Source organism: Stegastes partitus, unplaced genomic scaffold, assembly GCF_000690725.1.
Source record: "Stegastes partitus isolate 25-593 unplaced genomic scaffold, Stegastes_partitus-1.0.2 Scaffold242, whole genome shotgun sequence".
Taxonomy (NCBI): domain Eukaryota; kingdom Metazoa; phylum Chordata; class Actinopteri; family Pomacentridae; genus Stegastes; species Stegastes partitus.
Window position 1 is genome coordinate 573,398 of NW_007577973.1, and position 17,810 is coordinate 591,207.

At 40.3% G+C, this 17,810-nt stretch overlaps 1 protein-coding gene across 1 annotated transcript; it reads right to left on the bottom strand.

Annotated features, from left to right (window-relative positions):
* Nucleotides 1-272: 272 nt before the first annotated feature.
* On the bottom strand, nt 273-11,889 carry LOC103357254 (troponin I, fast skeletal muscle-like). The gene is made up of 7 exons (XM_008281732.1): nt 11,812-11,889; nt 7,147-7,182; nt 6,222-6,258; nt 5,995-6,123; nt 3,455-3,544; nt 1,444-1,620; nt 273-1,252 (listed from the first exon to the last, which is right to left on the bottom strand). Exons 2-7 carry the CDS (start codon nt 7,155-7,157, stop codon nt 1,172-1,174), a joined length of 525 nt encoding a protein of 174 aa, XP_008279954.1. The 5' UTR covers nt 7,158-7,182; nt 11,812-11,889; the 3' UTR covers nt 273-1,171.
* Nucleotides 11,890-17,810: the final 5,921 nt, after the last annotated feature.

Below are 17,810 nucleotides of genomic sequence, written 5' to 3' on the forward strand. Positions count from 1 at the left end.
AGGACAAAAAAAAACTGTTAAGGCAGACATATCTTTCTGCTACTTGTTAAACCTTCTTGCATTTGCTACAAATGATTACTTTCTCACTTTTCCTGTCTCAGTCCTCAAACACACACCAAGCAACGCATCCCAAAAGGTCAGAGTAGCTTTAAGCTGAGCAACAACACTGTAATATAAAGTTAAGATCAACATAAATTCTACATTTACACTTTATGGGGGGGAACTTAAACTTGAGCTAAGTGTTTACAAATTCAACAAGCCTGCAAACCAGATGAATATGAAGCTTTTGTGTTTAATGTGATAGCAGAGAGACGAGGAAAGTACATCACATTTTCTTTTAGAAACATGAAATTGAACGAATATGTGGTTGAGTACAAGCTGTCGACTGATTTATACTTCTGCAACAAAGGAGCCACAATTACGTGTTGGAAGCAGCCTGATCATTGTACTCGGATTGATTTAATTGACTGTCACCGAGCAGCCATCTTTGTGTCTACAGAGACAGAGCTGGGTTTCCATTCAGAGGGTTACAGTTTCCTCGCTGCTTGTCACTGGAAACTTGACACTTCATGGTTTATTTAAAACTCTTTTTTTGGAACAATGAAAAAAAAAATGCCAATTGCAGTTTTGAGGAGGCTGTATCATTGGTTCACCAGTGTTTTGATGTAGAAGCATAAGTCAGTATTTACAGAAGAAACGTGGGATAGTTTCATCACTCATGTACTAACTGACACCAGTACATCCAGTACAAATACATCACAGGAAAGTTTCCATACAGGCAAAGCAGAAGGTAGATTCAACTGAAGAGTTTCCTCCAAATTGAGATATCCAAAAGCTATAGAACTATCAGTGCACATTACAGATATTCCACATTTTGAAACTCAACACATGCCTTAAATAGAAGTACGTGTAATCCAATCGACAAAATACAGGCCATTTATAAATTAGTGTACCACAACAGAAGCTTAGGAAGTACTACAGTTTGGCTCCACATGTATACCTTTGGTTGATTCAGCATGATCTAGATCTCACACTGTTAACTACTGGAACCTCAACAAAAGTCAGAGTCAAGGTGGATATGCAGCCTTTTGGGGTAAAACTCTTCAGTTACAAAGACATTAGACCTCAATTCTGTCCTGAAAGTCACTCTTAATCTCAACAATTGATTCATTTAACTATCAAACATCTTCTTCCTATCAGACTTGTCTTCAATGTTCTTACGCCAGTCACCAACATCACGCAACTGCTTGTCCTGCAAACACAAATAATAATAATTCTGTTAGTTCAGAGGCTGATCTGAAAAATGGCACAATATGAACAAAATGCTGCTGATGTTTTTACACCTCCTTCTGGCAAAAATGTATTAGAAACAAAACTTTAGAGCGTGTGTGGTTCTGTTGGGTTGTAGACTGTGTAGACCTGGTGAACCAGGCAGCAGCTCACCTCCTCTTTCACCTCCTTCTTGACCTGCTTCAGGTTGGCCCTCAGGTCCATGTTGACCGTGTGTTTGGAGCCCAGCAGAGCTTTCAGCATGGCGTCAGCAGACATGCGCACTTTCTTCAGCCGGGGCCTCTTGAACTTTCCCCTCAAATCCACAATCTTTATGTTGAGGTCCCTGACCTTCAAGAGGATTCAGGATAGAAAAAAACAAACAAACAAAACCCCCGAATGAATTAAATATGAAATTATCAGTCATTAAACAGCAGTGATGCATCTGTGTGACTGTGAATGGAGAAGCTTCTGTTCCAAGGGGCTAGCTTACGTTTAGGACTAAATTCATGATCAAGTACATTTAGCTTTAAAACAAAATGAAATTTATGGAAGCAATAATCCCACCCACTCATAGTGGCCTACTAAAAGATAATTGTGGTTTATTTCAAACACATGTTTTCCATTAATGTGGCTCAATGGGTCATGCTAACTTTATACTTTTGTTGTAGAGATTCAGGAAAACAAGAAGTTGCATAAAGGCCAGCATGGTGACTGCTGCCCTTTTGCTAAGTGCATTGAAGATTTCCGTTTGGGCTTACTTATGTCTGACAAAATCATCTGCATATTCTGAAGCACTCCCTGACTTGTTCACATGTGTGAAGCTGATTTTCTGGAAACCAACAGCTAAAAGCAATTTAGATTCTCTCATGGGCGGTGACAACATACCGATATCGACTTATCGGAGTCATATCAGTAAGTGGTTTCACACACCGACAGGAATATCTCTTTAATCACAGGGGAGGTCCCTTGCCACAGGGAGCTGCAAAAGCAAGTCAAATGGGAACTAAAACTTGCTGATCTTTCCTATAAAGACAAAGCGGAAACTGTGCATGGCACTGGAAACTCTCACCTTGCTTGGGAGTATGTAAATCCATGGTAGGCATCCTTTTTTTCTTTTGTGGCAACTCAAACTCCTCTGAACTCACAAATGATCTTAAGAGCATTTATAATCATTGCAGCACTCTTGATTTTAGTAAGGAATTGTTCACATAAAAATGCCTCCTCGGGACAGACAGACGTACGTGTTTATAGGGACGTGGTTTTTAAAATCTTCAGGCGAGTGAAGGAGTTATTATGCATTAGCTCCAGAATGTAGGGGCAGCAGTAGTTCTGAGGGCTGATACACTGAGTGATTATAATAATAAACTCTTACAAATAACACACTAACACACTAGACATTTAAACTTGGGCTGCAAGTGGTCGAGATTAGCACCGTCGCCTCGCAGCAAGAAGGTCGCCGGTTCACACCCCAGTGAGGACACTCTTTCTGTGTGGAGTTTGCATGTTCTCCCCGTGCAGCGTGGGTTCTCTCCGGGTTCTCCGGCTTCCTCTCACAGTCCAAAAACATGTTGAGGTTAATTGGTGATTCTAAATTGTCCGTAGGTGTGAATGTGAGTGTGCTTGGTTGTCTGTCTCTAAGTGTAGCCCTGTGATAGACTGGTGACCTGTCCAGGGTGTCTCCTGCCTTCACCCTAAGTCAGCTGGGATAGACTCCAGCCCCCCATGACCCTAGTGAGGATTAAGTGGTGTAGAGATGATGGATGGACATTTAAACTCCAACAGTGGAAAAGTAAACAGTGAGATCACAAATACATGTATTATTCTACTATAAACAGATTAATGGAGAAGCGTAGATGTGGAAGGATAACAGAACAGCACTTGATGTGGGATCGGTAGTGCAAACCCTCAACAGAATGTAGGAGCAAAAAGTCATGTTTTGTTTTTTTTTTTTAAATCTTAAAATCTACTCTAGTGAGAGCAAAAAGCAGAAACGTTATATAAGTACATGTAACTGTGGCTAAAAGACAAGTGTACCCAGCGCTCCAATAAAGATAAAGTAGAAACACTTTAGTTTTGATATAGTAGTAACAAAATGGCAAATAAACACAAATGTCATTACTGTTGTGGTCAAACTAATATCAAGCCTATTAATATAATAAATAAACTTGAAGGAGTGTCTCACCTCATTCAGTACCATGTTGAGTTTAAACTCTAGGCAGTATCTCTCCTCTTCACTGATGTCAATTTGCTCATGAAGTTTCTGGCAAAGTTCCTGAGGATGACATAGAAACATTGAGATCTTTTGTTGAGATATTGTCAACCTTAAAGCCACAAAACCTCACTGAAAATATGTGCTTGCAATTCTCTTATATGACAAAAAACAAACAAACTTTGAATTATGTGGTGACAGCTCAACACACTGCAGCTTAACGAAACACAGGCACGGAGACACAACATAGTATTGTCAAGAAATTATCTTCACCAATTTGACAGATGGTGTTGTGTCATTCCACAGTATTTCTTTGTAAGTTTTTGGGGTCCGTCTGTCGAGCTGTTAAGCCATGGCTCTATTGTTTTTACACTCATGAACAGCTGTTGGCGCTGAGCCAGGCCAAGCCATCATCAGGAGAGAGACCGGACATCCCCGATGAGCTGGAGGAAGAGGGGATGCAGGGCAGGAGTGAAGCGTTGGGACAAAAGGAGACGCTACAAGCCGTCCGTCCGTCACCATGGGATACGTGAGGTCTCTCCCTCACAGGCTGGAAGAGCTACCAGCGCTGACCCGGCTGCAGTGGGAGTATCAGGAGTGCAGCCTTATGTTGTTCATGGAGTCATGGCTGAACAAACTCACTCCGGACTCGCTCGCAAATTTGGGCGGATTTTCACCTGGTCAGAGCGGACCGGAGCTGGAGGGAGAGTGGCAAGAAGAAAGGCTGGGGACTCACCATGTATGTGAATGAGAGATGGTGTAACGCTAGCACGTTAGTGTTAAAGAGCAGCGCTGGAAGGATGTTGAACTGCTGGTGGTTGGTTTGTGGCCATTTCACCTGCTGAGGTAGTTTTCACACATCCTGGCAATTGCAGTTTGCATCCTCCCCTCCGGCTGATGCTGCTGCGACCTGTGAACTCATCCATAGTTCAGTGTCCCAGCTGCAAACATCACACCCTCAGTCTCTGATCGTCATCTCAGGAGACTTTAATCATACATCGTTCTCTACCACTCTCCCCACATTCAGCCAGTGTGTGGACTGTCCAAACAGAGACGGTGGGGCCTTGGACCTGCTGTGTGTGGACATCAGGATGCATATTACTTCATTATTGTTATTTTCTTGTACTTTCTTGTAATTTTTGGATGCTGCTGTGGCGTGTACATTTCCCCCCAATGGGGGATCATTTAAAAAGTATTCTATTCTATTCTTTCATAAGAAGAATTCTGTTGGGTGAACAAATGAATCACTTGTGTTCATTTTTCAGTTCAACTGAACTGTCAGTGAGTTGTGAGTGAATGTGCAGAAAACATTCAGTGAGTGAAGGATTCAAGTTCTTGGATCAAGTAATTGAAATGCGGACAGACTGTCTCCTCTCACTGTGAGTGAACCGTGCATGTTCATTGAATCATTTACTCTGAAGGAAAATATATTTCTGCCAGACAAAGCAGCCAGAGTAGGTCTAATTGTATTAACCGTGCTCTGGGTTGATTGACTATAAGTGAGCTTGTCTCATTGTGAGTGCTGAAAGTAACCAGGTTAAAGCCAGTAAAAGAGTCTGATTATTGGTTACTTTCTGTATTTCCTCAGATTATTGGAATTGATAGTTATTGATGAGGAAAATGCTAATGCAATGTTAAAAGTACATATCTGTTATTATGGATGAACTTGTGCTCATTTTCCAACACTTCTGACAGACAGTTGACTTTGGTCACAAACTACTCCATGGAAATTTCAAGAAGTTCACCAGAAAACATCAGAGAAAAATAAAGATAGTTCTTGCATTACTTTTCCAAATAGCCTCCTTTAACTTAAACGATCTTGGTCCAACAATGCTCAGGCGTCACTACCCCTCCGCAAAGGAAGGTGACATCTTAAATGTCCAGATTTGGATGACTTCACTAACTCTCTGACCCACTCAAGTGTGGGTTTTAGTTTGGAAAACAGATAAAAGTCAGACAGTACAGGTTGGGTCCGTAAGGTTCATGGGGCAACACTTAAAAGCCACATTTGGCTGCTTCGGCCTCCGGTGCTGTGAGGACGGATGCATTGTCCTGAAGCAACAGCAGACAGCTCAAAGGTTTCCTCTGCTTTTTTCCTTTGATTGTTTAAAACATTTGCGTTTTTGTGGAAAGTGATATGAGGATTTAGAGTATACAGTTATGCTCCACAATGGGAGTTCCCCCTTTTGTTGATAGCAAACATGTCCCGGGGGTGTTCTTCACTGCTTTGTGCCCCCTGCAAGCATTTCCATTGTGGTTTGTGCTATTTACAGCATTTTACCATTCGCTCGTGGTTCTGTACTTGCCCATTGTTTCTGTGTTCAGTTGTTTTTTCTGTAAAATTTGGCCCCACAATCATAAAGTCACATTAGTGTTTTCTTAACTTGCAGTGTGTTGAGCTCTCAAGGCAACCACATAGTTCTTAGAAAGCAGGATATGTAAATGAAATATTTGTTTGAAGCAGTTTATCCCGGACTGACCCGGACCTGAACAGTCTGTGTTATTTTTCTCACCACAAGCTCATCCTTGGAGTAGGGCAGCTCCAGAGGAGGACATTTATCTGCCAAGAACTTCTCCCTCTCTCCAGCCTTCACTGTTGATTCAGCCTCCAGCAAATTGTTGGCCACCACCAGCATACAGCTCTGAGGATTTAAGCCATCACACCATGTCAAGTTAGATGAAGAAGGTGCAAAAGAAAATGCACTTTCTGCTCTGCTTTGTACAGCAGAAATATTCTTACCTTCAGCGTATGCTTACGCCTCGCAGACAGCCTCTTCCTGCAGACAAACACAGTAGATTTGTGCAATTATGTTTAAAATAAATTCTGAAATGTATGATTATTATTATTCATTCGGCATCGACAGAATCATGCAGTGTTGATAAAATGATTGATCTGGGGTTACTGATTCACTTCTTTTGTTGCATTACTACTACATTACTTCACTCTGATCCACAACGAATAGGATTCATCATGTTTGCAGATGGCAATGATGCATAAATGTTGATTTAATATCAGACAATGACTGGAGATTTTGATCACATAAAATTGTATAAACACTTGGATCTGCTTCAAAACACTACATGCTACACAACTATTTGGCATCTGTAAGATTCTTTATAGCATGTTAGCATAACATGACAAATGTAGCCAACTGAAGGGTTAATGCTAACATGATAACCTTAGTATGCTAATGAGATATTAGCATGCTATGCTAACATGTTTACATGCCGGATTTTACCAAATACCATGCTGAAAGAACATATGGGAACATGTAACACACAATAAACACAATAAAAGTTTGCATTCCTTCACAATAGGATCACTTGTTCCTTGGCCTGCTGGCCTGACTTGACTACCCTGTACAGCAGGGGTGCCCAATCCTGGTCCTCGAGAGCCCCTATCCAGCATGTTTTAGATGTTCCCTCTTCCAACACACCTTATTCACATGATCAGGATCGTTATCAGGCTTCTGCAGAGCTTGATGATGAGCTGATCATTTGAATCAGGTATGTTGGAAGAGAGAAACATCTAAAACATGCTGGATAGGGGCTCTCGAGGACCAGGATTGGACACCACTGCTGTACAGTCTTAATACATTTGTAAGATAGTCTGCTGGACAAACAGGCCAGTACAGAGACTCCAACATAATTTAATTGTTACTCACTCAGTGGCCATGTTAGCTGCAGGATCTTGAAGTTATCTGGTAGAAAAACAAAGCAACACAGAGTTAAAATTATATTTTACCTTTAGTAGTTAAAGTGGCAAAGGTAAAATGTTTCTGAGGGGCATTTGTCCAACATCTGATGAAACGTATACACTTCTACAAAAGTAGATGTCAGCAACACCAGCTGACAAACAAAACAATGATATGATCATGTCACACCTCGAATGCTCATGCTCACTGGAGCCTGGAATCAGGTTTAGTTTAATAATATGGCTGTGTGGAGCTATTACTCAGTAATAATACAGCTACAAATATGGGTAACAAGCGCATAGGATTTCACTCATACATTGTCAGATTTGCAGTTAGAAATGCTAGTATGATGTAGTTTTTCTAATTAGACATTTTTAAAACCCTGTCATCCTCCTGTAGATGCAGACAATAACAAGTCATTATTAAACATTTTTGTGCACCACCCAGTCTGCAGTTAAAAATGTTAATAACAAGTTTATTAACAGAATTTGGTCCAGATGTCCTGCAGCTGTTTTGCAGAAGCAGACAAACAGCATCAGGCCCTGATGAACTAAGAGATAAACAGACAAGCAAAAATGTGCTTGATACAAGTTTTTCTTATCCATGTCGCATCACTTATCAAGAGAGCATTAGTATAGTTTATTAATCATTAAAAATGTATTATTTATTTATAGGCTGTGAACCTTCTTTAAATGATGTTTGTCGTGCTTTTTTTCTGCTTTATTGAACTAAAAGGCCATTGGCTTCCATTCATTCCTTGGTATTAGCTCTTCAGGTTGACATAAACAACACTTTGATTATGAAATGGTTCTGAAAATACGACAGATTCATGGAAGAGCAAACACCTGTTTTGCCTCTGTGTATTAGCAGCATAACTCTTCCTCTGGCGGCCCCCTCAGGACTAGTTATGGTATTTCTCTCTGCAGCACTAACAAGGCTGTAGACTTTTAGTATTGTCTTTATTGAGAGCACAAAGAATAAATCTACTCTGACTCAGACATGTTAATCGTGATCCGGGATGCTTTCATACATGACTTCAGTCTGAACAGACATAATAAATTTCATCGAGCTTTTCTGCTGACAGCGGTAGTAAAAATATCTGGAAACCTTGTTAAAGTTCCTTGTGCGCTATGTGTGCAGAGCTGTCTGACACCCCCTGTCTTAAATCACACATCTCAGCGTACCACTATTCAAAATTAGCTCACATTTGCTCTGCAACAAGCTATAAATGTACAGGTAACGGTTAAACTCCCCATTCTATGTCAAACTACTTTATGTCTAACCTCTTGTCTGCTCCCTTTAATTCCCGACTGCACCAGACACTCACCTGTCTCAAATTTCATGTTTGGATCATGTTAATTCTATCTTGAGACATCATGTTAATTCCAAGAAATTTCATGGAACTCAACTTTGTAACCCAGGCCGCGTTATTGCCTTAAAGGACCAAACCGCTATTTTTAGCAGCAGGGCTCAAGGGACACAGGTCCAGCACTGTGCAGTAAAACAGCCTGACAACTCGTGGATGGATTGCCATTAAATTTGGTTCAGACATTTATGATTCATTCATGCAGGATGACTCATAGCGACTTTGATCCTCTGACTATTCTTTTACCGTCACCTACAGGTCAAAAAAAAAAACTTAATGTACATTTAAACTGTCAATTCAATTTTATTTGTATAGCGCAGTTTACAACATATGTCATCACACAGTGCTTAACATAATGAAGTATAGACCTTACAAATTTAAACAGAGAACCCAACAATCCAAAGTTGCCTTTGGACTCCCCCTGAGCAAGTAGTTGGCAAAATAATGTCTGCTGCTGTCAGCGTTATGTTACTTCTATATAGTCATATATAACTGTAAGTGCAGTCAGATCAAATTAAATCTGTGCTGCATATCCAAGCAACAGCAACAACACAACAAAATATTAATAATATTATCAGTCCTGCTCAGTAGGGTCGCTGGGGGGGACTGGAGCCTATCCCAGCCGACTAGTTAGAATTAAGCGGTGCATAGATAATGGATGTATGGATGGATAAAGATCAATAATAATAATAATAATAATACAGCTGACATGATGTGATGCAGATTATGTTCATTGGTCTAAGAAATGCAACTAAAAAAATCAGAATGGAAGAAGCAGGAGACAAAACCAGTTGTTTAAGCACTACCAAAAAAAAAAAAAAGCTCAAAAACACAAAACAAACCAACCAATCAGTGAAAAATGTAGAGGTGTTTGGGAATTATGCTACTGAAACAGCATATCTGTGTTGTGAAAGCAGCCAACCCATTCACTCCGTTCCTTTTCTGCATCTAAAGGCTGATCCGTGCCAGCTGTGAAGCATTTTCTTTACATTTGTCACTCATCCATGTAATGGAACAAATAGCCTACACTTCTATTTTTACACAAGTTTAACAGTCCACACACTCAGTCTCCAGCGTAATTCCTCTGCTATCTGTATACTGTCAATGAATTCCCTATACCGTAGTCAGAATGGATGAGGTCTAGCTTTCAGGTTAGGTCATACTTAGAAAACAGTCTATTTAGCCATCTCTCTAAGGACAGCAGTGGCAGTCAGTCAGCCAGTTCATCTTGTCCCGATATTCGCTCTCGATGGCTTTAATGATTCTCCTCCAGTGCCACCATGAGGTTGACATGGTTGGTGGTGTTGGTTTTAAGTCAAGTCTAAACAACTACTTGCTGGATTGCCATGAAACTTGGTTCACAAACTCCATGCTCCCCTCCTAATTGTAGAGACTCTGAATCCAGTGTCACCGTCAGGTCAAAATTATAATTTGTCACTACTTTGGTTATGAATACCTGCAAAAGTAAAGATATTTCCATTAGCCTCAGCAGTTCTTTGTCTTCAGCTTGAAATAAGTCTCAAATGCTTGGCAATCAAAACCAAAACTATCTGCTCAGATGGATTTCACTGGACTGGGGAGACCTGCCATTAAAATAGTAGCCTGGATACACTTCCAGAGGTCTTCCGAGGCTGGATAGTTACTGCCTTGGCTGCTTGTAATGTTTAGGAGCTGTGATGGAGCAGTGGATTAAGACCCTATTTCTGTAGCCACAGCTGTTCCTACCATCGTCATTATAGAGCAAAAAAAATGACAGCAGGCTCGTCTTAAAAGAAAAGACAACCACTGCAGGCATCCTAAAACACATAGCTGCCCCCAGAACAAATGGCCCTCATCTGTAAACCAATAAGGGGAGAGTAGGGAGGGCATCTCCAGGGCTCAAAGTGTATTTTAGGACACTTGAAACTTGGAGGACACAACAGCATGTTGCTCTGGAGATGGAATTATATCTGCAGGGTTATATGTGGGCTCTGATTTTTTGTCTTAAGCAAACGTGTGTGTGTGCACGTTACGGGTAGGATTGTCTCTGGAGGGACGACGGAAGGTTTCACAGTAACCCAACACCTCAGAACATCCTTTAGACGGCCAAGACATTAGAGCATATCACAAAAATAACTTGCCGCAGGCTGACCTCAGAAGCATGCACAGTTCAGCTGCTGAAAAACAAGAGGACGGCACAAAAACATTTACAGAAACCAAAATAGAGCCAAAAATTAAAAATAAATCGGATTTAGAAGACAGAATTTTGCTTCACAGTGGCATGAAAATATATATTAATTGAGTAGAGGCTAAACTGACAACTGGAAACTTTGTTAAGGGACACAAATGATCTATCCTCGAAAAGTGGAAAAAAATATGACAATTACGACAAAAGAGCCAAAAACTAAAATACAGTTTTTCGATAAAGCTTCTCTAAAGCTTTCGTGAGACTTCAAATATTTAAAAACTTCTAAAGATTAGTCAAGATTATAAACTCCTCTGTTGTAGGAATGCTTGAAATGCTTTAATGGTGCGTAAACAGTTGTTGTTTGATGCTCGCGGAGAAAACAGGCTAAATTTGGTGAGTGGGGATTGAACTGAAGTGTAAAGTGAAGACAAGATACTGAGGCTGGCATCCACAGCAGATTAGACCAGGTTTTCCTCTAAATCCCCCCCTCCTTCCTTGGTGCTGACAGGAGGATAAACACTGGCAGATCGATTTTCAGGTTCATGCCTTGTAGTGGTGTTGCCTTTCAGCATGCCACATCACCAGACTGTACATCACCACAGCACAGCGCAGAGACAGAGGACTACTCCTTGGAAATCCAGAAAAATCACTTAGAGTATCATGATAAGAGCTGTAATAATCAAAGAAACGTTTTAGAAACTAACAGCCTTTCATGTCAGCTGCAAAAAGTGACCCTATGCAGCACTGAAAGCATATTAAAGTAACACAATATCAATTAAACAGAAACTACAATGTGTGTAAATTGCTCTGATTCTCCATCATAAACACTTAATTCCAACTGTCTCAGAGTAGACATCAAACCTCCACCAACATTTGGTGTCTTACAGTTACTACAGGCTCACTTACACGATGTAGTCTTGTGATCGTGCCAGCAAAAATAAAACATTCTGCAAACCTACAACCTTCCACTGAAACATTTCAACAAGCATGAATATGAACCAACAAAATAAAACCATCTACAGCTGCTGTCATGCAAATGACCAAAACATGCTTCATCTACTGAATATACAACCAGACAAACAGGTCGATAAAGAGTTCTTACCTTAAGCAGGCAGAGTTGTTTGAGGCACAGAGACACAGACTGAGTCCTGGCTAGCAGAAGTGTTAAGAAGGTATATATTGCAATCTCCGATAGACGTCCAAATCCTGCACTTTCTCTTTATGGAAGTGGATTACTGGTCAAACCAATGAGCTGGCAAGGTCATGAAATACAGTACAGTGTCATCTGCCCCCTTCCTCAGCTCGCCTCATTATAAATAACCCGCCCTTTAAGATTGTTATCTGTATTATCTTGTGCCATCGAGCTTTTGACAGACAGAATGCAGGGAAGTGATTAAACCACAGGGGCGTTTTATAATCCACAGTTAACATGCTGACAGAGATCATTTAGAGGTTTGATATATAGCAGGAGGACGCTCACTGACAGCTTTAGGCTCCAGTAGTAGAGCAAGCCTTTTCTTACTTGCATTTGCATTGTAGATTATTCTTTTAATAATAATTTTTTTAATAAAACTTGAGAAAAATTAACTCTCGATGTGTTTTAAGGGGTTTCTGAAAGGAAGACAGGAAGTTCAATAAGATAAAAAATAATAATAATAAAGAAACTGCAGCCTCTCACTGATGTAAACTCAACAATCATGAACCTTTGAATGTGATGAATTTCAAACTTGCATAGTAACACCATAAAACCATTTAACAAAACATTTAATACAAGTTTACAACACACTGGAATGTAGTTAAAAGCAAATTGGAACATATAAATGTGGTCAGATCAAAAGAGAAGAGACCGGACACAGAATAACAAGTTTTAGTGGGTCTTTAATTCCCCTACTGCGTTAGAGGAAACGTAAAGCAGCAGTAAGACTTTTGACCAAACGTCAGAGGCAAAATAAAACAAAGATAAATCCTTTTTTTTATTATTTTTTTACTGCTTCTGTAGTTAATGCTTGCCTTGAAACTGTGAACCTGACAGGTATAGAACTTTTAGACAGCACTGATAGGCTGCTCCGGCAAGATGTGGCAACTCAAAAGTCATACATCCAAAATTTTGTTTACAGTGTGTTCTAGTGCCTACTGAACAACAGCAGTGGCTTTCTAAAAAAAAAAAAAGAAAAGAAAAGAAAAAAAAAACAGAAAACAATCTCTCTCGTCCCACTGAGGAGCTGCATTGTGCTGCTCTTAAAGTGGCAGCACACCACTCTAAATATGAGAACTGCTCCTTACAATGATAATTTCACAAAGGGATTTTATAACACTCTTTGACACTTAAAGGAATACACTTTTAACTACTGTCCATACATACATACATACACACACACACACACACATATATATAGCAACTACGCCAAGGCAATATTATACAATGACATTAACATAATTTTAAAAAATGACACTTACCTCTGACCTGTTCCTGAGAAAAAAAAAAGTGTGTTTATGTACATCAAATCTGTCATATTTTTATGTAAACCTGCAAAAAATCTGAAAGTTTGACTTTTTCCAGATGGTCAGATTTCCTCATAATGTATCCTTCCATTGAAGCAGTGGTCAGATGACACTCAGCTGGATTTAAACTAATTATCAGAGGTTGAACAGTTTAACCAAATCAACCTACAGTCACTGTTCATCTGTTGGAAGTATAACTGTGCCTCAGGTCCCCAGTAGAACACTGCCATGGCCACCCCTGATATATTTCCCACCTATGTCGTCACTCCAAATCTGATGTTAAATTCATTAAATGAAGCTCTGATGTCTGAGTGTCAGTGAATTACACTGTCCAAGTGCAAGTGAACGCAGCATTAGGTGACTGTATCAGCTATGCCTATGGCAACAGCCAGTTAGTTGTGCAGACTGTCCATAAACTGTGCTTTTACCTGAAGAAGGCACACCTTCATCCATCCATCCATTATCTATACACTGCTTAATGTTCACTCGGGTGGCGAGGGGCTGGACAGAGGCAGGGGACACCCTGGACAGGTCACCAGTCTATCACAGGGCTACACTTAGAGACAGACAACCAAGCACACTCACATTCACGCCTACGGACAATTTAGTATCACCAATTAACCTCAACATGTCTTTGGACTGCATGTGAGGAAGCCGGAGAACCTGGAGAGAACCCATGCTGCACAGGGAGAACATGCAAACTCCGTGCCGAAAGATGCCAGGCATCCTAAGTGAGAAGCAAACCGGGGCTCTTCTAGCCATGAGGCGACAGTGCTAACCACCTCTCCACTGTGCAGCACAAGCAGCAGCCAGCAGTGATGAAAAATAAAGGCAATTAGGAGGCGCCAAAAACTGCAGATCCTCAAATGGCCACTTGAGGCTGACACCAAACACATGTCAATCCTCACAGATACCATTTTTTTTTAAAAAACAACTTTACAGCAGAAATAAAGATGTTTTCAGCCTGGGGTTAAAACTGTGTTGGTCTCTATAACTGATTTCTCTGTTCATGACAACAGATGAGTTGCATTTACAGCAGTTACTTAATTTATTAGATATTATTCTACTCTAACAATTGTAGTACATTTGAAGTCAGGATATTTTTCTGTCATTTTTTTAGGGAGATTTTTCAGTTTCACAGCAGGATGGATGCATTAAAGGATGAGATTTCTTTATTCAATACAGGAACTACAAATACGTGGCAATAGACAGCTGAGCAACAATCAAAACACATTGTATTGTGCTATAGGTGGCTGTAGTTAGATGCAGCTAGTTAGATGTTCTGCCTATGGGTGAATTTTTTCCCCTCAAGTACTCTGCAGTCCCTTCTCTTGGGCTATTTTCAAGGGCTGTCACTGGGGGAAAAAAATGTTAACTGCAACTCTCAGCACATTACCTACTTAGCAACTGTAAAATGAAAAAACAAAGAGATATTAGTATGTGATCCCTTAAGTCTCATATTGACACAGTTTTCGTCTACCCTCTATACAACAACAACATAGTAGAATTGCTGAAATTCAGTTCCGACTTTGGGTTTGAGGGGCCACCTCAAGATTTTCATTTGCCCCATCTGGACACCACAAATAACAATTTCTGGAGGGGCACCTGGAAAATGTGGCATCAAAACAGAATAAAAGTGTCATAAGTCGGATTGTCATTCTGAGCAAAGAGGAGCTTTCTCAACATTGACTCGTGGCTGGACTGAAGGTTCCTAAGGGCAGTGTGGAAACTGGCTCAGTTGTATCTAAAGCCCAATCAAACAGACCAACAGTGAGCACACCATCAAAAAATGAATACATCAAGCTTTGCTCACTGAGACATGGAAAAGTCTCTTCATCACAGATGCAGATTTTGTGAAAGAAAGAACCCAAGACTCCAATCAGTAAAAAGTCCTAGTAAAAGAATACTGTGTAGCAGCGTCTCAGAGGGTAAAGAGGGTCTTTAAACCACTTCTCTGGACGTAAAACAAGAACAAATGCTTGGGATGGGATAATGCATATGTGCATTTCATAGTTAATGACTGACCACAGAGAATTTGCATCCATTCTACATTCATACTGCAGCACCTCAGAGGTTTGACTTGAAGACTAAAGATCTGACTCCAGAAAGTCCAGGACTGTCTGGACTGTCTGGAATAAGACTTCTGACTGACTTTGACCTCAACGTCTTTGAATATTTATGGGGCACTTGAAGACTGACAAGCATTCATGGCATGACAACAAGTTCTTTAGAATGTTGTCACATTTTGCTCGGGCAACATGGATTATCAGGTCAGAACACTGATGAAGTCCATGAAGATCAAGTGCTGCCGCCATTAAAGCAAAAGAAGAGCAAGCAAACACTAAGATATTTTGAAATCCGTGCATGTTTTAATAGATCCAACTTTTCTCAAATTAAACATCCATCCATCCATTATCTATACACGGCTTATTCCTCACTAGGGTTGCAGGAGGGCTGGGTCCTATCACAGCCAACTCAGGGCAACCTGGACAGGTCGCCAGTCTATGGCAGGGCTACACAGAATCAGGCAACCAAGCACACTCACATTCCCACTCATATTCACCAATCAACCTCAGCATGTTTTTGGACTGTAGGAGGAAACCGGAGAACCTGGTCAGAACCCATGCCTCACAGAGAGAACATGCAAATTTCACATAGAAAGATCCCAGGCATCCTAACTGGGAGGCGAATCAGGGATCTAACAACCAGGTCACTGTGAAGCTCCCAAATTAAGCATTTTGTATAAAATTCAAAACAAAGTATCTTCCCCAGTGGTCTTCTGGGCCTCACTTTACATTTACTGAGAGTGTCCAATAAAAAGAAACAAGATTTTTAGTGTTCATTTAGGGAACGTTTGATTTATCTGAAATTGTTGGGGTCACATTAAAGTTACACCTAAACAAGGATGCGTTGAAGAGTTTTAAGCATTAGTCAGTCAGTTTGACACAATTAGAGACTTCGCACATTATAAAACAGCACCAGCCATGAAACAAGCTTATTTTTGGTTTATCTATGATTAGAATAAACAACGATGCACCTACCCAGTGTGCTGGAGGGTGGGGAGTTCCCTCCTGGCTCATATGTATGGGAATGATATGCACTGATGTTTGGGGCTATTAATGTCTGCAGTTACTTAATAGCCTTGATGGCTAATAGATGAAGGCAGACAACGGTTTCAGTGTCGAAAAGAATAAAGAAACCACTAGTGGACTTCAAAATAAATACAGATTGCAAACAGACCAACTGTAGCTGATGACAGAAAATCTTCTGAGCTGTGAAGAAAACAGCAGTCAAATATCAGCACCAGTCTAGTAATTTGAAAGTATCACAATCCACACTTCACAGAAGAGTTGGACATCAGCAAGATACAAAGGCTCTGGTGCAAGATGCAAACCAGCAAAAGTCTGGAAAGATGGAACAGCCATGAACCTTTAACAAAACGATGGAAAGAAAAAAGTGTAAAGAATGACAAACTATTTCATGTTATAATGTTAGGGCCTGGCCGTGTATGGCTACTTCTGTTATTGGATCACTTATCTGTGCTGGAACAATTAATGGCAGCAGCAGGATGAATTCAAAAGTGTACAGAAATAATTTGTCTTGCTGTTTACACTGCAGTTACCATAGTCTCACTGATCAGGCTCTCACGCTGTAATCTGACTGTATCTCAAAGATAGATATAGCCTTCAGGTCCAAATGAATTCAACACAGAAGTACCTTAAAACTGCATTCTTTCTACAGGGCAGCAGGGGACGACTCCCCTAGAAGCAAAAAGAAGTGTGATCATGTAGCAGTTTAGGAGAAAGTGGCCCAACTACTCTCTTGGTTTGTTAGCTCAACAAACATTTTCTAAAAGACTTTATGGTCTCAATTGCTAGTTTCAGGTCTCCTTCAATAAAGCATGATGTTCATTTTGGAAAGTATGGTCCCATTTAGAAGGAGGTACATGATAAAAAAGGGTGGGTTTTAAAATGGGGCTACCTTGTGGTTGACATGTCACAAGCTAAGCTTTATTAGCATGACTGAAAGTAGTTTATTACATCAGAGGCTACATTTTTTTTTTTTTACATTTAATTGTATTTATTTGCTACATACAAACAGTAAAATACATGTAGCTATCTAGTTGTCAGTTGCAGACAAGCTGCCTGCTGGTGTTTGCAGAATGCACTAAGGACTGGTACATGATGTCACGGTCACATGAAAGTGATTCTGTCAGCGACACACACATGTCCACATAAGCTGGTGGTGTCATGTACTGATCTTTAGTTTTATTTTGGACCACACTGAAAGCTTTGCTGTGCTTGTTGTTTCAGAATTGCACTTGAAAATGTAGCTTACGTGGACACTACCACAATCAATCAGCAAAGAAAGAGATCATGTCTGGGCCAAGGCATGTAAAACAAAAAACAGAGGATGATGGGATTATCTTTCATCAGTTATGCAATAAATGTACCTTCCTAATTAAGAAGGCCAAATCTGACTATTATATATCTGAAACCACCAAAAATCTAAATGATCCCAAGAAGTTCTGGAAAGTTGTGAGATCTGTTTCTGGGACTGATAAAAGCGCCATGCTAAATTATTTCAGTGACCACTTTA

What these genes read in the sequence shown, in the direction of transcription:
- LOC103357254 (XM_008281732.1), bottom strand. An exon ending in TCAACATGGTACTGAATGAG is followed by an intron (nt 1,621 to 3,454) that starts GTGAGACACTCC and finishes ATCCTCTTGAAG; the next exon opens with GTCAGGGACCTCAACATAAA. An exon ending in AGAAGGAGGTGAAAGAGGAG is followed by an intron (nt 1,253 to 1,443) that starts GTGAGCTGCTGC and finishes TTGTGTTTGCAG; the next exon opens with GACAAGCAGTTGCGTGATGT.